Source organism: Thermobia domestica, chromosome 11 (genome assembly GCF_964235325.1).
Source record: "Thermobia domestica chromosome 11, izTheDome1.hap1.1, whole genome shotgun sequence".
NCBI classification, from domain to species: Eukaryota; Metazoa; Arthropoda; class Insecta; order Zygentoma; family Lepismatidae; genus Thermobia; species Thermobia domestica.
Window position 1 is genome coordinate 11,785,441 of NC_137464.1, and position 23,466 is coordinate 11,808,906.

The 23,466-nt window shown below is 37.0% G+C and overlaps 1 protein-coding gene across 3 annotated transcripts in view; it reads right to left on the reverse strand.

Moving 5' to 3' along the window:
• The window catches only part of LOC145663887 (transmembrane protein 192), a 51,008-nt gene that overhangs the window by 20,149 nt on the left and 7,393 nt on the right, over positions 1 to 23,466 (reverse strand). For all 3 annotated transcript variants that reach the window (XM_081730040.1, XM_081730038.1, XM_081730039.1), the window contains exons 3-4: positions 6,234 to 6,386; positions 2,406 to 2,522 (exon numbers count right to left, since the gene is read on the reverse strand). In XM_081730040.1, coding sequence (XP_081586166.1) covers positions 2,406 to 2,522; positions 6,234 to 6,386 — 270 coding nt within the window. The remainder of the gene's footprint in view (positions 1 to 2,405; positions 2,523 to 6,233; positions 6,387 to 23,466) is intronic.

Genomic DNA, 23,466 nt, shown 5'->3' on the forward strand with positions numbered 1-23,466 from the left:
GCACAGTAATTGTTGACATTATGTATAAACATAATGAAAGCTGAAAGACGATAGCTAAGAAATTGATGCTCACATAGGGCGACCATACGTCCCGTTTTAGTGGCGTGTCCCGGCCCTCCCGTCAGTAGATGAAAAAAAAAAGTAGTATGTGTACCGTTTTATGCAAGCAGAAAGAAGTAAATAAGAAACCGAGTACCTTTACTCCTTGTAAAGGTATTAATAATTAATAACAACAAGAGGCAAGAACTGAACTGAAATTCCCTACATTAAATATCATCTATAGTTCGCAGTACTGCTCGAAATATAGAAATTGATATTCTATTAAAAGCAGTAGGTGTTTTCATCTATCATGAATAACATTGACAAGTGAAAAATCTTACTTACATGTTGCAACAATGAAATCTATGTTACTAGTACGGGTAACTTCACAGAGCAGTGCAGTAAATTTTATGAAAGATTAGTGAAGAATAAAGCTATTCTCGAGAAGATATTTCTTGAGAAATATTTCTGGCATTCTTCAGTTCAAGAGTCAATTTCTCACCCAATGTAATGTCACGAATTCGAGCTAAGGCAAATGAGCAAATGCAAGCAGCATGATGTCCTACTATATTGTAAGTTAAATGCTCTTTATATTTTACAGCTTATACAATATATATATATATATATATATATATATATATATATATAATGTTATATTACAATATAAATTTATTAGGTATTGCTAAGGTAAACAGGAACTAATTTACGCACTGACCTGTTTCTCGTATCTCATAATTTTTAAAAAGCCGGAACTTGTCCCGTTTTCTGCTAAAAAAAATTTTATGGTGACCCTATGCTCACTCTAACTTTGCTCAAGAGTGAATTATTTAAAAGGAAAGGAAAGATGATAAACCTTCTCGAAATCCACGTGAATTCAAATTCTATCAGAGAAACACAACAGGCCTTGATTTTTGTTTCTGGTTTGAGTTTAATGTCAGTATTCACCACATAGGCTATATGAGACGTGATCTTACAGCTAAAGGTGGGATTCCGTCCTAATATTCGGATCAAAAGGCTTTTGTACGTAGCAGCCAAAATTTAGCTTACCGCTCGAAAAGATATTTACAAGTGTTAAATTGATTATTTTAACTGTGTCCATTACGATGTACAATGATATAGGCATGCATAAATATGAAATGCGAGTAAATACTTGTATACAGGGTTTGTCCAGGAAGTAGTAGGACTGATATTTTCCCGCTAAAACGTGGTGAAGGAGGGGGATGTTACTGCGCTGGTTGGGTGGTAGGGGATCTTAGCTATCAGCGCAGCAGTCGCCAGTCGTCTCCAAGCCTTTACGGAGTGTAGATCGAGTTTAGAGTGGAACCCCTTTCAAGGTACCTTGTTATCTCCACAACAAATCGTTTGTTAGAGCCGCGTTACGCAGTAAAGTTTTGCGTCAAGCTGGATAAAATTGCGAGTGAGACCCATGACATGATCAAGACTGCTTATGGGAGTGATGCCATGGGTCGATCAAGTGTTTTTGAGTGGCACAAATTGTTTTGGGAGGAAAGAGAGCAAGTTGAAGATGAACAACGTTCAGGACGCCCTTCAACGGCAAAAAGTGACGAAAACTTAGTGTAAGTGCGAAATCTATGTGGAAGTACTTGAAAGACGCAAAACGAGTCGCCGGGTCCATCCAGCAATCGCTGGTTCATGAAAGCTTCATCACAACAATACGCGAAGCCACACCGCCTTTGCTGTCATGGACTTCCTGACCAAACATGGCATCATAATTTCCCCAGCTACTCTACAGCCCAGATGTGGCTCCTGCAAACTTCTTCCTCTTCCCTCGACTGAAAAGGGTCATGAAAGGACGGCACCACGGCTCGAACCAGGCCATTCAAGAGGCCGTAACGAGGGTGCTGAAGAGCATTCCAGTTTCTGTGTCCCAGGGAGCTTTCAGTGATTGGCAGAGTCGCTGGAAATCCTGTGTTGATGCAGAAGAGGCATATTTTAAAAACTATTAAGTCGATGTGTCAAAATTGTGATTTTTTTAAAAAAAGGAAAATCAGTCCTACTACTTTTCGGACAAACTCTGTATTTATGTATTAAGGACAAATAAATATTCAACTACGACTGCTGTCAGTAAAATAAATAAAGTACATTTAAAAGTTAAGGTACTGTGTTGCCAAAACCATAAAATAATTTCTGAGCACCTACGTTTCTCATAAGATAAACTGAGGTATATAAAAATCACTGTAAACATTTAAGAAAATTTCAATATCATCATCGAATGAAAAAACAAAACTAATAAATAAATAAAATGAAATTCTATAAAAATTTGCTGCTTCAAGCATGTAGCTCATCTACAGCATGTAGCGAGTGTAATTGTTACTATTATTACAGATAAAACATTCAATACTTACAAAAATTACGCCCCACAATCCAACATGAGCATAGCAAATGATAAAATATACTTCGCATTTGTCTGATTGCATTGGACGCATGGAAGACACAACGATAGCAGCGATTTCCAATGCACACTGAAAAATAATAATAATAAAAATAACAGAAAGTAATACGGAAAAATCTTCTACAACAATAGTATTCACAGAGTTACATTACAAAATTTTAATTCATACCCAGGAAAGTAAAATCGTATTTTAATTTCGGGAGTGCTATAAGCTGGGTAACTGTACCAAATACTTCTATTGTGCAAAGCCCATGATATTTCTTCAACTTATTAAATCACTAGCAGAATATCCGTTCTTCGCACGGGGAGAATACATTTCATTTTGGATATAAAGGGCTGAATTTGATTTAAACTGGCGACTCCGAAAACTATGGATTCGATACTAATATCGGTCATTTTCGATTTTCATTTTCAATATCTCCAACCAGGGTCATCTGCAAAATTTGACATGGAAACAGGGGGTTGGCTGTGCCTCCATTGAAACAAGGGGAGAAACGTCGAGAGGAAACACCTTGGCATATTTCTTCCTCGTTGGCAGCAACACGGTCGCATTACTAGGTGAAAGTCAGATGGTGCGAGGGTGTTTCCTCTCGACGTTTCTCCTATTGTGCGCTTGTTTCAATGGAGGCACAACCAACTCCTGTTTCCATGTCAAATTCTGCAGATGACCCTCGTTGGAGATACGCCACTGGTGTCGCTACTATTTTTATTGCATTCTACACATACGATTTGGTAGTTCAGTTGTTTGTTTGGCGGCTCTATGTACATTATTAGCTGAGATAAAGGCCTGCTACGGGTAGTCAGATACAAGTCTGCAACAACGCCTCTAGCGTCTAAATGGGAAAGGATATGACAAAGTTTGTCCTCTAAAAGTTGCATGACATTTAATGTCCTGATATTTAAGGCTCTACGTGCAGTATTAGCTGCAATATAGGCCTGGTACGTTCTTATTGAATCACCCGGTATATACATATACATATATATATATATATCCCCAAGTTGCGAGGCTGAGTTTGGATTTAAACGACATGGGAAAACTATTGATTCAACACTAATATCGGTCAATTTCGATCATTTTTAAATATCTCCCCTCCCCCTCTGCTGTTTGATTTCATTTCATTTTTTGAGTTTAACGTCCCATTCAGCAGCGAGGCTATATGAGACGTGGACCTAGTGATTAACGTGGAATCCGAACCACATGAGCTCCCACCAGAAATCGAAGCCGGGTCTTCCACGGCAAAGGCGCGTACACTAACCGCTTAGCCATGAGGGAGCCCAGTCCCTCTCTGCTAAGTTACACTGTCAAAATGAAATGATAAAAACCATGTCAGGCCCGAACCTCATCTATGTTGAAAATTTGATCAAGATCGGTCGCGTGATCCGAGCTATTAAGTTTTATTTAGTTTATATATATATATATATTCCCCCCTCTACGTTGTACCGTCAAAGTGAAATGATAAAAACCATCCCAGGTCCGAACCTCATATATGTTTTAAAATTTGATCGAGATCGGTCGGAAAGTCACAAATATAGTGACATTCATTTTTATATATACAGACCGATATATCATATTTTATGAAATGATCCATCCATTAAGCAGTTTTTCTATAATAATGGAAATACTATAAAGTATATATTTTTAGATACCTACACTGAGACCTTCCATGATATGCCACGCAAAAAAGTATCACTAACATTCCATTGTTGCGTTTGAACATGGTGTTTAGAATCCCAATACTGAATTTTAGGTGTTGCCATTAAAATTAATATTCACCCACAAATCTAGTGGTTCTTGCTTGCTGTAACTCGAAAACTATCCCAAAGAAGTTCGTGCACGATATTATTAATCACACACTGAAATATCTTTGGACTGAAACAGAGACCAAAAGCAAGCAATCTATCACTCTTCTTAAAATTATTATATTAAAATGAAGCTTACTTACAAGAATAAAAAAGCTAATTAGTTTAATAATTATAAATATAATTATCAACTTCAATCATATGTACTAAGTAATCAATCCGAATGGGAAAATATATTACCCGGATTATTTTTTCGTGTAAGCTGGATTAATTTTCAAATCTGATTTGGTGGGAAACTTTCGCAAACATTTGTGTTAGCAACATTGGTAGCCCATACAAACAGTACGACTCCTGAGACTATGAAAAATACGTCGACACATAAATCAAATTCTATCAAGCCGTTAAGGTTCTATATTTCGCGTTCAGTACGTTGGTTTTCACATCATGCCATGCACTTCGTACTTTTGGAATACGAAGAATGACACCTCATTCATCAAGTGCTATTAGCCCGTTTAGGTTCAACATGGAAATAAAGGACTTTATTGATTGCTGGTCAACTAAGTTTGTTGAATAGAATAACTCACATTAAAATGCAGCATTAAAAAAGATGAATGTGAGAATTTTTATCTACACAGATGTTTCACATTGAACTCCTAGACTACTGATGTTGAGAGTTTTAGTACATAAGTGAACCGTGGCCTAACTTGGGAGTTTAGTACATCTTCGGCAAAGGGAACGACGATACAATAAAAATAATCGAAAACGGCCGATATTAGTGTCCAATCCACAGTTTTCGGGGTAACTGAGATGAATATTGAAACTATCGATGCCGTTTAAGTCGAAATTCATCCCCCTTTGACAAAGTAAGAAGGGGCTGACATGTAAAAATAATCGAAAATGATCGATATTATTGTCCAATCCATCCACGGTTTTGGGGATCGCTGAGATGAGTAGTGACACCACCGATGCCGTTTAAATCTAAGTTAAGCCCCATCGATATGGGAATGGAAGCCAGGAAGAGGGTGACATGTAAAAAACAATTGAAAATGACAGAGATAGCATCAAGTCTATAGTTTTCGGGGTACCTAAGATGAATAGTGACACTCACAATGCAAGTCCAAATTTATTCCCCAAGCGTAACCTAAGAGGAGAAGGAGCTCAAACATTACTACGTACTACTGTTACACTATCTGAAGATCCGCATAGGAAAATAATATAAGCCCTTTGCCTTGAAGAAGACTGGCCGCTAGTTTAATTAAATCTTTCAGTTTAATTGAAAAAAAATTAAATCTTTCAGTTTAACGTTCCACGTTACACCCTTCAGGCTAAGGGTTCGATTCCCGGCGGGAGCTCATGTGGTTCGGATTCCACGTTAATCAGTAGGTCCACGTCTTATATAGCCTCGCTGCTGAAAGGGACGCTAAACTAAAATCAACTCAACTCAACCTTTAGGCTAAGGGAGACGATGATTAAAGCAAGTGAATGATAATGGAAAAATTGGTGAAATGAGAAAATAAGAAGAAACGGGAATACCCTGAGAAAACCCCGGACACGATGTTGTCCACCACAAACTTACTTGACCGGAGATCGAACCCGGAACCCCCATGCACCAGTGGTAAGCGCTCTACCACTGAGCCATTGTGCTCCCGCTAGTTCAATTGAAATACAGGCTAACATACATATAGAAGGAACAGTACAAGACAGTCAGTTTATTATTATTATTATTGCTTTTCATAAACTATTCTCCCCGCGCGAAGAACAGGCATTTCAGCTAATTCGAATATAAAAGAGAGCGCTCTTTCAGAATACGATTACTAGTAATTTGCTTTTCCTGAGTAATTACTTTACCAGTTGTTTCATATGTCCTCTCTCTTCCTTGTGTTTATCATCTTTCTTCTTTAACCATATATACGTGGAACAATGTAAGATTATTTATTTATTTTATGACAAGAAATTACCAGAAGTATATATAAAGACTTACTACTAAAATAAGTTCAAATCCTGCTGCTATCACAGTTGGAACAAGATGAAAACGCTTGTTGGATTCATTCCCAACCAGCGGCTGGATTAAGGATTCTACACTATTCGCTCCAGACGGTGGATCATTTATGCACAAGAGATTTGTCTCTGTATCCTGAAATATGAAAAGATTAAAATACATTATATGCTAACCTTGATATATACATGAATACAAAGTATGCAATCAAGGTATTTCAACTTTGTTTACTTAGTAACATAGTTGCAGATAAGGACGTCAAGACCGTTTACAGTATAACTGATACAATCAAACACGGACTAGAATTGTGAAGAAGCTCAGAATATATTAGTCAAGGTACTATACCAGCATTCACCTGAAAGGACTACTGAACGAAAATTCTTTATGAATAAATGTCAGGATGTCTAATCAAGAAATTCGAACGCGAGACTTCCCGATTCTGAAGCAAAAATGCAAATATTTCACCTACAACTGTTTTATTAACAAACGACATGAAACTATGAATGTAGGTTTTTTCCAGAATATTTTTATCCAAAAATGTACAATAAAATCACATGTTCAAGGTCTTAAATAAATTAATACATTTATTAGAGACCGGATGTTTAGTTATCAAAAACTCGGAGAATGGTCAGGTAAATAGGCACCTAAAATTTAAAAATAGGCACAAAAATTTAACTCGAAGTAATGAAGATACATACTCAAAACAATTAACAAATAAATTTAAGTCACAGATAATGTTCAAAGAATACACAAACATACCTGTTTGTTAATATCTCATTTTACTGTATATATATAAAAACAAAGCTTGATATGTATTCCATGTATATTTGGTAAATACATTCTATACAGCACTTTATTATTTCACATAACAGTCCAAAGTGTACAGCACTAATCTCGGAACAAACAGAATCCTTTCTTGAAACACTAAATTATATATTTTTCTAAAGTTTTATTCTGAAGATAATGAATAGAACAGGCAACATTAGGCACTAAAGCAATTATTTAGGCAGGAAGGTGCGAAATAAGTATAATAAAATTGCCTTAAATTGAAACTATAACCCCCATATGAACTTTAAAACGTTAATTTTCATCATATCTTTAATATTAAAGAATAGGCATTTTGCCTAACACCCGGTCTCTAGTTATTAATAATACCGAGCAAATATTTAGCAGCTATTAACATAGATGCTTCACAACTCTGACGTATAGAGTTCAGATCTAGTGGCCGGTCATCCTGAAAGTTTTTTCCTCAGTTCCATCGAGCAAATATCAGAAAGGTATCTTTAAATATGGATTAAGGCTGACTTCCGTCTACTCTCTTTTGCATAACTGTTGAATGTTTATATTATTATTTCTTATTTCTGTTTAAACTAGCCTTCAGATTATATCTGACAAGGAAGGGTCACGCAGTGGCTCCGCTGAGATCCGAACGAGACGAGACAATTGTGTTTGCATTTGATATGTTATAACTAGACGAATCCCAAAGTTATACGTGCCACCGGGCGTAATGTCGTGAGTTACAACATATTTTGTAATGTAAGAAATACAAAAAAATTACCTGGCAGAAAAGTTTGAACCGAGTCATTTGTTCGGAAACGGTTGCGTAAATGGAAAACTCGGGCAATACGTATCCCATCATTTTCAATTGCACGCTTTTTTGGATTAAAAAAGTTTGCCCCAGGGTCGTCGCAGGGTCCCAGACGGGGTCCAACTCAAAATTTTCAAATAGCAAGAGGGGTTAAGTAGCATATCGTTTGAAAGCTGTTGTAAAATGAAAGAAAATGCAACAAGTCTCGACTCTCTAAGACACCCCTGTGCAAAATGGCGACGGGTCAAAGTGTAAACAAAAACTTAATTGCGAAGTCCATGGTCACCCCTATAAATCGGAAACGGTGAGACAAATGTGAAAATAAGAAAGGAAGTGTGGCATTATTTTCAAAGTACAACAATTTAAGCTAAATGTCTAGTCCCAGGGTCCCAGGTGGGGTCCAACTAAAAAGTTTCAAATGGCAAGAGAGGTAGCACATCGTTTGAAAGATCTTGTTAAATGAAAGTAGATGGAGCAAGTCTCGACTTTCTACGACAACCCTGTCCAAAATTGCGGCGGGTCAAAATATAAACAAAAGCTAAATTGAAAAACTATGGCCGCCTTGAACGCAAGATGGCCACTTAAAGCCTATGTCATTCATAACAGTACAAATCTAAATCTCTATTTTTCTCTATTATGTATTTAGAAAAAATAGGACAACTAAAGAACAATTGAATTTCGATTCACTTCAACTATTATTTCATTCGGTAAGAACACATATATGTTTTGTTCTTCATGCACGTTCGTCAAGGTTCTCTCAACGTAATTTACTTGAATATATATATATATATATATATATATATATATATATACACACACACACACACACACACACACACACACAAACACACACACACACACACACACACACACACACACACACCTGTTTGTCTACCCTACAAAAGGCGTATGCGAGCTGGGCCATAGGAAAACCGAGTATGCATTCATATCTAAATTAGTATTGATGCTACTTTCCTGATACGTTTCCAAAAGTTGCGTCGAAGATAGCGCTAAATTCCCAGAGGCATTAGAATGCAATATCTCGACCTTGACTGGACGCGTAGAAGTGAGTACCCAAACCAACTGGGCATTTGCAAAACGAGTAATTTTAACAAACGAAGACACTAACAAACAAACAAGAATATTGTGGGTAAAATGTGTGTAATGCGAGTTCAGTGAGTAAATGTGAGCAGTGCGATTAGAGCAACTGCTTTAAACACTAGTTAACTTTGTAGTAAATGAAACATATGGATTAATGCTGTTGACTTTCTTGGGTCCTCAAATTTCCTTTCCACCAATTATTTCATAACCATTCACTCTCATTAATCACACGTCTATTATAAGCTATAGAGTATAACCATGGGATGTAAAACTAGAAATTTCATTTGATTTCGAATGGAATAGCGCATTGATTCAATCCCCGGAGAAGCTAGTTTGTGGTGGACAACATCGTTTCCATGGGTTCTCTCGGAGTACTCCCCCATTTCCTTCCACATTCTCATTCCACTAATTCCTCCATCGTCACTCACTTGCCTTAATCATCGACTCCCTTAACGTAACGACATAATCGTGGGACGTTAACTGTAAGATTTCATTTCATTTTGAAATGGAATGGCGAGACTAAATTAGCGTTATATCTGTTTGTTTGTTCGATGAAGGTTAGTGTTTCTTTTCAGCACCAAGGCTGTATGAGACAGAGACTTATATGTTAAGGTGGAATCCGAACCACTATAATAGTTTAGATTTTATTAATACTTCCATCAGACCATGTGACCAAAGAAGCACGTGCTCGCTACAAGACCAGCGGGAGAACAATATTATATGACTACAAGAAACACGAAACAAGATACATTATTCATACCAGGTGGGATACCCGCGTTCGATTCCCGGTGGGAGTTCATGCGGTTAGTATCCCATGTTAATCAGTAGGTCCCGTCTCATATAGCCTCGCTGCTGAAAGGGACGTTAACTCAATTATTCGTACCATCGAATTTAATATTTTTGTTATAACGTCGAAAATGATCTACTAAATGGCAAGAATATTGGAAAACAAGATAGAAGATAAAACGAAAAAGGCAGTAAGTTTAAAATTGACAAGGAAGGGATTTTAAAAGGTTAAGACGTTATCAAGTTACTTGCATTAACACTTAGCAACAACACACAAATATAATTACTATTAAACTATTGAATTAGTATACTATTAGTTCGTTACTATAACTATTATACTATTGAACATCGTAATCTTGTATCACTTAAAATTTATGATTCTCTGAAATATTATATTATATTTGTCTAACCGAATCAACAATATCTATTTTATTATTTTAGGCGTAGTAACTATGAAACAAACCATAGCTTATGCTAATATGCAATGTTTTCAATTTTAATGCGAATGGTTAGCAATAACTGTGCCTTCACTTTTTTGATAACTTTTTTTTATGTTTGTCTTCACATATTTACAGTACCTTTACATAATTTTTTACTTCTCCATACAATTGCTCCCAAAGGATTCGACTAAAAAATTAATGAGAGAATAGCGAGACCATTGGAATCCAAAATTAGTCACCAACAAAACTTGATCCGTGGCTTCTGCATGTGCAGCATTGTTTTCTCGATTTTCTGTCTTACCGGCATGCTTCAAAGACTCACTGCCTTTACGAAGTATTGCGAAATTCAAATGCTACACAGTGCTTCATATAGGCATTATATAGGCATTATATAACTACCCATGAGAATTTGTAGTTGACTTTCTCAACTTCAGGTAACAAAACCTAAATGCAACATTCTATTCAATATTATTATTATTATTATTATTATTATTAACAACAACAACAACAACAACAATAATAATAATAATAATAATAATAATAATAATAATAATAATAATAATAATAATAATAATAATAATAATAATGTGTAACTCTGTTACTGCTCGACTACTGATATTTGCGCAAGCCACTTGATATGCATATACTTTCAGTTGAGTTGATTTTGAGTTTCACATCCCTTTCAGCAGCGAGGCTATATGAGACGGGACATACTGATTAAGGTGAAATCCAAAAAACGTGAGCTCCCGCTGAGAATCGAACCCGGTGTCCCACTCCAAAGGCGCGCACGATAACCGCTTAGCCACGAAGCTCATAGACATCTGCTTTAGGTGCAGTTTTCATTTCTCTATTGCAAAAAAAAAAAAAAAAAAAAAAAAATCGGTATATTATTGTCGCACTGTACTTGTATATACATAAATGCACTACCTCAGTCTCTTGAATCATTACAGGATCAAGTTAATGTCAATTTAGCAGACAAAATTATATTTTTCAATATAATCCTCCCGGTCCGACATTACATACTTCAATATCAGCACCACAACTAGAGAAAGATGATCAGAAGTCTAACTTGAACGTCGTAGAATCTCCACACAAGCTGAAAACTACTGTTTAAAACGATTTTTCTTCCCTGGCTAATTAAACGGCAGAGCCCTATTTAATAGTTGCACAAACCAGTTTGCATAACCAAAATAGAAAGGGGAATTAAGGGAATAAGCGATTAAACAAAAAAAAACTATTAGAACGGGGTGAAGTATAGAGGAAAACGGGACACCACAAAACCTCCAACAAAATCCACAACAGAAGATTAAATACTGGACTTCGCAAAATGCAGAAAGCGTAGGTATTGTGCTTCTGCCTATTTTAAACGTCCAAAAAGCGAGTCGGGCCGTCCCTTGTTCAGGAGTCAAAGATCAAGCAATTCTAATAACAGAACAAAGCCCATAAATAATCACTAAATTTCACAGACGAACACTGCTAGTGGACACCGGATCTACCATTTCCATCTGGCCTTCCTGATGTTCAATCAATACTACATAAAACGGAGGTTAAAGGGATATGAAATAAAATTAACTTGAAATATGTAGCAATGGTATCATTCAGCGTTGGGAAACGACATTCTCTCATTCCTTTTGTATGAGAAGGAAATCATGTATTCCAATTATTTTTGGTTTAGACTCGCTTGAAAGCTTATATGTTACAATCGATTTAACAAAGAATCTTATCTCTCTATTTAAAAATCATAAGAAGTCAACATTACCAGAAAACAGGAAAACATTTTATCACAACACACGACTCATACTTAGACAAAGACAAAAAGCTTTGTTTTTTATATCGACAAACACATTAAGTTAGTTCCACTTTTTCAAACATTTACTGCGGTAATAGCAAAAGACAGATTGATGATTTTGCATCTTTCTTCGTATCGTTTCTCCATGGCTTACTTGACAAATACAAACTATTGAGCAAAGGTTAGACGTAAACAACTGACTAGTAATTTCAAATCTAAATAGTTATCCTGTAACTTTAAAGAAAAATACACCATTGATGAATCTTGTAGCATGCCAGGATTAATCTTTTGCAACAATGGAAGCGAGCTCTATAGAAGAAAATAAAAATTGTACAGGAAAAGAGGTTCAAAATTCTTTGAAGTATAGATAAAAACTTTTCAAAATTGATGTTTTTGATATTAATCTTAATTTAGACCAGTCGCAGAAACAGGCCATTCACGAGTTATTATAAAAATATAAAATGCTTTTATACACTCCGGACGGCATTGGACATTATAGGGGCTACAATCACAAAACAAGAATCCCTAAGTCGGCAGTGTTCGAGAACAGATCTCCCTGTTCCAATGAATGTTCGAGATCAGGCAGATCAACAAATTCAAGAACTCAATAATGCTACAATTATACGACACACAGACGATAATAGCTTCGCTTCGCCACAGATTATTGCCAAGAAATAAAATAGGAACGCATTTAGAATTGTTTTGAATTTACAGCAGTGCAAAACATACATTAAGTACCTGTGGGTGCCATTCCAGTCAACTGAGTATGTATTAAACACTTTGAAAGGCAAAAAAATACATAACGACTTTAGATATCTCCTCGAGCTAGCACCAAATATTGCTCCATCCGAGAAGCCGCTGATACATGACCTTCGAGGTCAATCACACAAGAAAATCTTACAAAATTCTCATATGCGTGATGGATCATAAAACTACCATGCAAGCTCTCTTAATTGGAACTAGGATGATTTTACATTGATAAACGAATAAGATCCTTTGACGATGATATCTTGCTGGGAGTCATACTTTTCAACAATAGCTATAGAAATTTTATTTTTAAATTTAAGAAATTTTTGTGCTTCACCTAAGACAAATTAATTTAACTCAGAGCTTAATGTTCTCGCATATTTAATATCAGACAATTCTATTAAAATCTCAGCAATAATAGCCAAAAATACAGAATTCAAGATTCCACCAAAAGAAAATTTTGCAAAGTTTTACGGGCTTATGTTCCTTCTTACTGGCACATATCAAGGATTTTGCCATGGAAATAGAACCGTCTTAACAGATGTTTCTAGAGCAATATTTGTATTTTTCAAATAATCTTCTGGATTCTGTTTCTGTTGTGAGGGCTGTAAGGTTCCGTACGTCAGGTGTAAGCAAGTACTAGAAAGCGTGCTTCATTAACGAACACATGTTTTCTGTTCACAACATAATCACCAACAGACGGTGGAAGGAGGATACCAGAAAGACGCGAAGTTGGTTCCGAGGGAAATCGAATGCGGCCAACACTCTCCTCACGAACTTCCCCTTCAGAGGATAGCCATAAAAGAAGACCTCAAGTGGACAGAAGAATAAGTTCCAGTGCTGATCGCTAACCTTCCTAAACTATTTCTGAGATCCTTTTGTGTTACGGAGATTTCTTTAAATCCAACTTCTGTTGCTGTAATACGCAAAAGAGTATTTCTATAACTACCTACTCCGGAGGCTGCAATAAGCAAAGAGATACAACTATATTATCTCCTGAAACTACGATGAGTAAGAAAGATATTCTTTAAATTACCACCCTAGGCCGCTGTGGGATAGAAGATTTTACCTTTTAATCGTAAGCTACTTACAACCATCGACTTCGGTAGAGGCAAAGCATTGCAGCTAAGCCGCATAGTGTTGCTACTGTTGTTGCAACCATACCACCGATCTGAGAATAAGCTAGCAACTATTTATTTCAAACTAATTTACGGCTTCAAACTTTTTTCAGAGGAATATTGAAACATGTGTCGCATGGATGTTGCTCTGAATAGATTCGAGTGCACCGGAATATATTCACTGAACCCTCGGATATTTACAAGCTCGACTATCACTCTGTAAACTCGATTCGTGTTGTAAGATTATACGTTAGAACTAATTGTGATGACCCACAATGCTCAACTTCGGTAGGGGTTGAGGAAAAGGATGATATTTCTTGTTTGTCGTCTGCAGCGAATCCATGTTTTCCACATATGACCGAGATATCAGAATCTTCTCGTCCATCAACTAGTAAAGAACTCTCCAGTAGTGAACAGTTATCATCATTGCCGGAAAATCGCGAGACGTTTAGCGTCACGCACCAAAAGAACTGTGTAGACTGCGATACCATATAAGAGGTAAATTGAAAGAAAAAGTGACTTCAGCAAACGAAGTAGCAAAGTCCGGACCTGACTCCGCTCGACTTTTTCTTTTTGGGATATGTCAAAGACCTGTTTTACCAAGACTGTCCTACTACATGGGAGGATATAATGGAGAGGATCCGTAAAGGCTGTCACGAACTAAGTGCAAACTAAGTGTTAAAAGAAGTCAACAATGTCCCGGTACACATTCGCATATGCATCGCACGTGCTGGGCGATGCTTTGAACCTTTATTGTAAGTAATTTTGGTCCAAGTACGATATATTGGTAAGAATGTTCGGAATTTGCTGTTCACCTTATTTATTTATCCTCAGTTTGTTTATTTGTACTATTCCTGAAAAATGGTTCGTGCAGTGAATTCCGAAAAGTGATTTCAATTAAAATGTAGTCTATACAAAAGTTAATTAGAACTTTAAGAAGATCGACAGAGTGGCAGAAGTTTCATAAGTCTGAAACTTTAGATTTCTTTTGATCTTTTATTGCTTTCATTTTACATCCAAATTTCTTTCATAAGTAGTTTTCTTATAATCAAAGAGTGTTTCTCTGTTTTAAATGGTTTCAACCCCGGAATTTAAACTACATACTGTCTTGTAATTTTGTTTTCATTGATACGTGCACGAAATTTGTCGCAACGTTTGATACTAAATGCTGTAAAGAGTTTCCGCAGCAGAATATTTGATAGAAAATGAGTTATTTGGTGTTGTCTTGGAGTCATTGCCAAGTAAAACTGTTGTTCTGTAATTACAATTCAATAACAAATAATACAGATGCCAACAGAAATAAGACAGATTTCTTTGTCAACTATACTTCCAAAGAAATCGAAAAAGAAAACTTCACATTTGAAATTTTGGAGATGACGGACCGTATAGGTAATCCGCTACGTCATTGAATATGAAATCACCATTTCATTCTTCCCATACAATTTACTCATTCAATTTTTCGTTTAAAGTGTCTATGTGCATCAAGAGCCGAGGGAAATGCCTCGGACGTATGATCAGATAGTAACAATTCCACAAAAAAGAACAGACAATGCTAAACTGTATAATTTATCGAAAAGCGTTAACTGTAAAAGTTGTTTCTTTTTCAATAGCATTTCCAAAGAAATCGAAATTGATACTTTACATTTGAAACTTTCTAGTTGATCCCCGTAGAGGTATTCCCCCTACGCCACTAGACATAGATGCAACACCATTTGATTCTTCACATACGATTTGGTCATTCAGTTTTTTTGAAGTGTCTACGTTTACTACGAACAGAGAAAAATGCCTTTGCCGGGTGGACTGATAGTAGCAATTCAACTTCAAATAACAGACGTAGATCCCAAACCGCAGAATTTAACGATAAGTGTTTCCCGTTAAAGTTGTTTCTATTTCAATAATACTTCCAAAGAAATCGAAATTGATACCATTTTCCATTTGAAATTTTGGAGTTAACCACCGTGGATGTATCCCCGCTACGCCAATTGATATAGAAGCATCACCATTGATTCTTCACGTACGATTTGGTCATTCAGTTTTTTGTTGTTGTTTGAAGTGTCTGCGTGTACTACGAACAGAGGAAAATGACTGAGATGGCAATTGGTCTGAAGTGGCAATTCAACAAATAACATAAGTAAATACCAAACCGTAGAATATGACGAAAAGTGTTTCCCGTAAAAGTTGTTTCTTTATCAGTAATACTTTCAAAGAAGTCGAAATTGATACCAGTTTCCATTAAAAATTTTGGAGTTAATCCCTTTGATGCATTCCCGCTACGGCACTGGATATGGGAGTATCACCATTTTATTCTTCAGATACGATTTAGTCATTCATTTTCTGTTTGAAGTGTCTCCGTGCACTATGAACAGAAAAATGAGTTTACCGGGTTGTCTGATAGTAGCAATACAACAAATAATAGACGTAGATCCGAAACCGTAGAATTTAACGAAAAGTGTTTCCCGTAAAAGTTAATTCTTTTTCAATATTAATTCTAAAAAATCGAAATTGATACCATTTTCCATTAAAAATTTTGGTGTTGACCCCCTTGGTGTATTCCCGCTACGCCACTGGATATGGAAGTATCACCATTTGATTCTTCATGTACCATTTGGTCATTCATTTTTTGTTTCCAGCGTCTACGTGCACTAGAAGCTGAGAAAAATGTCTAAGACTGGTGGTCTGATACACCCTCTTCCCCTCCCTACATTGGACCGTCAAACTAAAATGATAAAAGTCATCCCAGGTCCGAACTTCATCCACGTTGAAAATTTGAATGAGATCGGTTTGGTGATTCCAAAGTTATGAGGTTTTACTAGTATATACCCGCTTCGCTGGGTGAAATGAAAATTTAAATGCACAATTCCGTGTCTCATGTGTTCTGTACCCGTGAAATATGCTGTTTTCGTTTTTAATGGCATCGAATTAAACGGCCTCGGAAAGATTATTGATCACCTCGGCGATCCCGAATACCACGTATTCGACGCTAATGTTAATCATTTTCGATCATTTCATTATCTCCCAAGCTACGGGGCTGAGTTTGGTTTCAAACGGGATGGGAAGTGTCATTCTTCATCTCAGCGACCCTAAAAACTACGGATCAGACACTAGTGTCGGATAATTTTGAACATTTATATATATATATATATATATATATATATATATATATATATATATATATATATATATATATATATATATATCCCCCTCCTCTTCTTTCAGGTTGTGCGGCACGGCATTGGATGTGTTACCGGTCATCTCAGTGACCCAGGAAACTATGGATTCGACACTAATATGGGTTATTTTTTATTTCCCTCTCCCCCTCTCAGAAGACGCGCGGCTGAATTTGGAATTAACACCATACGAAGTGTCATTGTTCATCTCGGCGATCCCAGAAACTATAGATTCAACACTAATTTCGAATCATTATATCCCCCTCCCCCTTGTTGCGGCCTATGTCATCGGAAGTATCACTGTCCATCTGAGCGACCCCAAAAATGTGGATTGAGCACTAATATCTGTCATTTTCGACCATTTTTAAACGTTTAAGTCCCCCTCAACCAAGTTGAAGGTTTGAATCTGAATTTAAACGGGATCGAAAGTATCACTGCTCATCTAAGCGACCCAGAAAACTATAAATTCTACTGATAGTGGACATATTCGACCATTTTTAATATATCTCTTTCTCCCCCTTCTTCAACTTGTGGAGCTGATTTTGGATTTAAACCGGATCGGAAATGTCTCTGTTCAACATAATGATCCCGAAAACTATGGATTAGACACTAATATTGGTCATTTTCAATCATTATTATATACAACTCCTCCTCCCCTCAACCGTGCTGCGGCACACGGCGTCAAAATTGTCACTGTTAATCTCAGCAAATCCTAAAACTATGGATTCGACACTAATATTAGCCATTTCCGATCATTTTTAATGTTTATTCCCCTCCCCTACGTTGCAACTTCCCCCTCCTCAACTATCAGGGCTGAACTTGGATTGTTACAGCATCAGAAGTGTCACTGTTTCTCTCATCGATCCCGAAAACTATGGATTCAACACTAATATTGGTCATTTTGATACTTTTTAAATTTCTCCTCCTTCCCCCTCCCCTACGTTGCATCGTCAAAGTGAGTAGCCTTAATCCCTGCCCGAAACCTCATGTATGTTGAAAATTTGATTGAGATCGGTCGGATGGTTCAAGAGTGATAAAGTCACAAAGGCAGTCATTTTTATTTTTTACATATATCTCCCCCTCCCTCTCCCCTCTGGTGGCTCGTCATAGTGAAACGATAAAAAACACCCAAGGTCTGACCCTGATACATGTTGAAAATTTGATCGAGATTGGTTGGGTGGTTCAAAAGTTATTAGTTTTATTAGTTTTTATTCATACGTTCCCCTCCTTTCCCTCTTCCCTAGGATCTACCGTTAAAGTGAAATTACAAAAATGTTTCCAGATCCGAACCTTATGCATGTTGAAAATTTGATTTAGATTGGTCGGGTGGTTCAAGAGTGATGAAGTCACAAAGACAGTCATTTTAATTTTTTTTTACATATATCTCCCCCTTCCCGTCCTCTATACTTGCTCGTCATAGTGAAACGATAAAAAGCACCCAAGGCCCGACCCTCATACATGTTGAAAATTTGATCGAGATTGGTTGTGTGGTTCAAAAGTTATTAGTTTTTATTCATGTCCCCCTCCCAACCCCCTTCCTTAGGATCTACCGTTAAAGTGAAATTACAAAAATGTTTCCACATCCGAACCTTATGCATGTTGAAAATTTGATTGAGATTGGTCGGGTGATTCAAGAGTGATGAAGTCACAAAGACAGTCATTTTTATTTTTTTTACATATATCTCCCCTTCCCCCTCCTCTATACTGGCTCGTCATAGTGAAACGATAAAAAGCACCCAAGGCCCGACCCTCATACATGTTGAAAATTTGATCGAGATTGGTTGTGTGGTTCAAAAGTTATTAGTTTTATTAATTTTTATTCATGTCCCCCTCCCCACCCCCTTCCCTAGAATCTACCGTTAAAGTGAAATTACAAAAATATTTCCAGATCCGAATCTCATGTATGTTGAAACTCTGAATGAGATTGGTCGGATAGTTCAAGATTTATTAAGTTACAAAAATAGTCACTTTCAGTCTTATATAAATTGATTTTTAGATATCTCCCCCTCCTTCTCCTCCCATACGTTGCTCAGTCAATTTAAAATTATAGAAACAATCCCAGGCCTAAACCTCATCTATGTTGAAAATTTGATCAAGATCGGTTGAGTGGTTCGGGAGTTATTAAGTTTTATTTATTTTTATACCCATTCCCCCTCCCCTCTCACTTTTACCATCCAAGTGAATAGCCTAAAACCAGCCTGGCCTTGAACCTCATCCATGTTACAAATTTGATCGAGATCGATCAAGCGGTTCAGCAGATTTGAAGTCATAAGCATAGTGATTTTCAATTTTATATATATAGATATATTTTTATATACACACGTCTCCCTCCCCTCTCCCTCTCCTCAGCTCTAGTAAAAAAAGCATTTTAGGCATAGAGTTATTTTTACGTAATATTCATATCCGAGTTCTTACTGTGAAAAATTCCTTGCTATAGTTGCTATTTTTCTTTAACTTTTCAACAAATACTTGATTGGCAACAATGGTGAACGCAGCCGTTGGGAGTTTGAATTGCTCTAGTTCCTGCTTGGAATACACACGTAGATGGCACTGCGTCGGAATACACACCGATCGAGAGACGAAATTTTTCAGTCTGAGCACACACTTTACACACACAAACCGGCTGTATCCATATAAACGAGCGGAGTCAAAAGAACTCGCGGGGGGACCCCTATAATGGTCCTGCACGCGTTAAAAGTAAAAAGCTTTTCGAGCAACCACTAAAAAATGCTCGCTTTGCAAAAATTGCTCAGAGTGCTGCTCTGTAGCCGATCGACCTACAAAGATTGGCGGGTTCACCAACGCACCCCCCCCCCACACACACACATCATTTGCAAGATTGGCGAGTAGTACCAAACTATATGTAAGTCATTTCAGTACATCTAGTTGCGTCAAACTTTGTTGGTTTGGTCACAGTATCCCAGGAAATAACATGTTTATATACAAACTCATTTTTCACACTGGCAGCCATATTGGATTATAGATTATATTCTTTGATATTTTGTGGATATCTACTATTAACCATAAACGTAAATACCACATTTCGCTTTTCCAACGCCAATGTTGTGAGCTGGGCATGCGTTCGATACATAGTGCGGCATTTTGAACTCAAGATGTCGCGTTTTTGAACATTTCGCATATTTTCGTCATCTACTAATTAACATTAATGTCAAATTTGGTTTTCCTAGCTTCAGCAGTTTGGTATGCTTATCCTTTCGATATAGGTTTTAAGCGGCTATCTTGCGTTCAAGGTGGCCATAGATTTTCAATTAAACTTTTGTTTACATTTTGACCCGCCGCAATTTTGGACAGGGTTGTCGTAGAAAGTCGAGACTTGCTCCATCTACTTTCATTTAACAAGATGTTTCAAACGATGTGCTACCTCTCTTACCATTTGAAACTTTTTAGTTGGACCCCACCTGGGACCCTGGGACTAGACGTTTAGCTTAAATGGTTGTACTTTGAAAATAATGCCACACTTCCTGTCCTATTTTCACATTTGTCTCACCGTTTCCGATTTATAGGGGTGACCATGGACTTTGCAATTAAGTTTTTGTTTACACTTTGACCCATCGCCATTTTGCACAGGGGTGTCTTAGAGAATCGAGACTTGTTGCATTTTCTTTCATTTTACAACAGCTTTCAAACGATATGCTACTTAACCCCTCTTGCTATTTGAAAATTTTGAGTTGGACCTCGTCTGGGACCCTGCGAGGACCCTGGGGCAAACTTTTTTAATCCAAAAAAGCGTGCAATTGAAAATGATGGGATACGTATTGCCCGAGTTTTCCATTTACGCAACCGTTTCCGAACAAATGACTCGGTTCAAACTTTTTTGCCAGGTAATTTTTTTGTATTTCTTACATTACAAAATATGTTGTAACTCACGATATTCCGCCCGGTGGCACGTATAACTTTGGGATTCGTCTAGTTATGACATATCAAATGCAAACACAATTGTCTCGTTCGGATCTTAGCGGAGCCACTGCGTGACCCTTTCTTGTGAGAATTAGTGAAATCAATATATACATTCTCCCCTGAGACCCCACAATGTACCGAGCAAAACACATTTAATTACACCACTGTTTAACCATCACCTAGCTTGATTTGTATCTGTCCATTAAGAAGCTGAATAGAACACCAGTTCATAAGTAATGTTTTTTATATGCTCACTTAAATATAAACATTTCTAACTGAATAATGAATCATACAAGAGGAAATTAGTGTGGAAATAGTGTTTTTATACACTGTACATTGTAACACCAGGATAAAGGGTTCACAAGTGAATACAAACATTGCTACTTATGACCTGCCGGTCTCTCCAACGTTATATGAGGGGTCGCGGTAGCTCAGTGGTAGAGTGTTCACCTCTGATACATGGGGCCCTGGGTTCGATCTAAGCTCGCGCCAAGTGAACTTTGTGGTAGACAAACACTGTGTGCGTGGGCTTTTTCGGGATTCTTTCGTTTCCTCCCACTTTCTTCATTCCACTATGACATTCATTTCTCATCATCACCGAACCCTAATCGGGGAGGACGTAAAGCATAATGATTTCATTTCATTTCATTCTCAAAGTTACATAAATCAGGTTATAACTCGACAAGTTTCAAACCAAGATGCGCAGATCGCTGAGGAGCACTTCGTATTCCACCACCCTCCCCACTACTCTTCCATCCACTGATCTGGCCTTGAAAGTACCAGTGATACTAACTCAGCAAACTTATGCTACAACAAATATCATCTGCTAAAATAAATGAGAAATATTACCGTGTAGCGTTATACCTACAGTATCGACTCGTAATTCTCATATCAGTGGTCCATTTCATTTAATCCCGCTTTTGAAAATGCGTTGCGGTGGTAGCTCTTCGTATTCTATGGTAGTATATTCTGCGTATGTTCGTTATTAAGCTTTATAACGAAGAGAAACGAAAAAGGCAAATGGCTTAATTTTCTGGATTCCACATTAAAGATTGAACTGACAGCCGAGCCTACTAGAGCATTACGATACTGAACCAGGGGCCAATACAGAACGGGGGGCGCATCTTTCTGAAAGGGAAATATTTCTGTCTTACTTCAATGAGACGAGTTGACAAAAGTATTTTTGTCAATATAAGACAACAAATAAGCTGCTTTCAGTCTATTGTTAGTACAAACTATGTCTCAAGTGTTATAATGTTTAACATTTTGCGCCCCCCATCCTTCTGAGTAAGAATGAATAATTATTCAACTTCCAAGGCCGAAGATACAACTTGTGTTAAAAAAAAAAAAAAAAAAAAAAAAAAAAAAAAAAAAAAAAAACCTATAACAACTGATAACTAGTATAGAAAACTTTGTTCAAAGATTTCTTTTATTTCAGCTAGTTCCTCTTCCAGAAGTGCGGATCAAAATATTTGGCATAGTTGCAATTAAAATATTTGATTTAATTATCACCCTAGTTATACGTTCGAGGTCCCAAAGGTCATGTAGGCCCCCTATTGTATTTATGAATATACATTATTTGGCATAATTTGAATGCAATTTGTCTTAAAATCCTCATGTATATACCTTCTGCATCTGAATGCCCCCCCAACTTTAGAGAGAAATCGGCGCCCTTGGGTCGGGCCTAAATGCTAACTCGAGTCGGGCCTCGCATTATTAATTCACGGGCCCGGCCTGAGATGAAACCTACATTCACGCATCACATTCAGTACCGGCGTGTTGGCAAAGTAAGAGTGAAATAGGTGCAACAGAAACTGTTGGAAAAGGGCCACGTCTTATTATTGTCCATGCAGGAGGGGAATTTGGGTTTGTTAATAATGCTCTATTATTGTTCAAATCTAAGCAAAAAAGTGGAGATTATTATGATGACATGAACAGTAGAAATTTTTCAAAATGGATCGATGAAAAACTACTTCCTAATCTTCCCGAAAACAGCGTTGTTGTCGTTGATAATGCCAGTTATCACAATGTTTAAATCAATAAAAGACTATCTATGTCTTCACTTAAAAGCGACATGATACAGTGGCTATCAGCGACAGACAAACCTATAAACGAAACCGAAATTGAAGCGGAGAATAGAGTAAATACATTGTGGAGAATGAACAGAAGACAATTTTTCTTAAGAATTCAAAATGTACCTTATGTGAAACAATACGCGATTGACAAGAAATTTATAAACGCGAGGCACACTATAATAAGACTTCCACCTTACGACGCAGACTTAAATCCTGTTGAACTTGTGTGTGGGGGGGGGGGGGAATCAAGAGCAAAGCAAGGCAATGCATTTCCGATTCACTGGATGAAAAGAAAGAATTACTGGGAAAGTTATTTAATGAATATTCACCACAGAAATGAGTAAAATGTTGTGAACACGTGAAAAAAAATTGAAGATTCTTACTTTGAAAGAGACGGACTTATGAATGAGTGTTTAGATGAACTGATAATTAGATTTGGCGAAACCGATTCAGACTCAGATTCATCGGCCGATACAGACTCAGATGAGT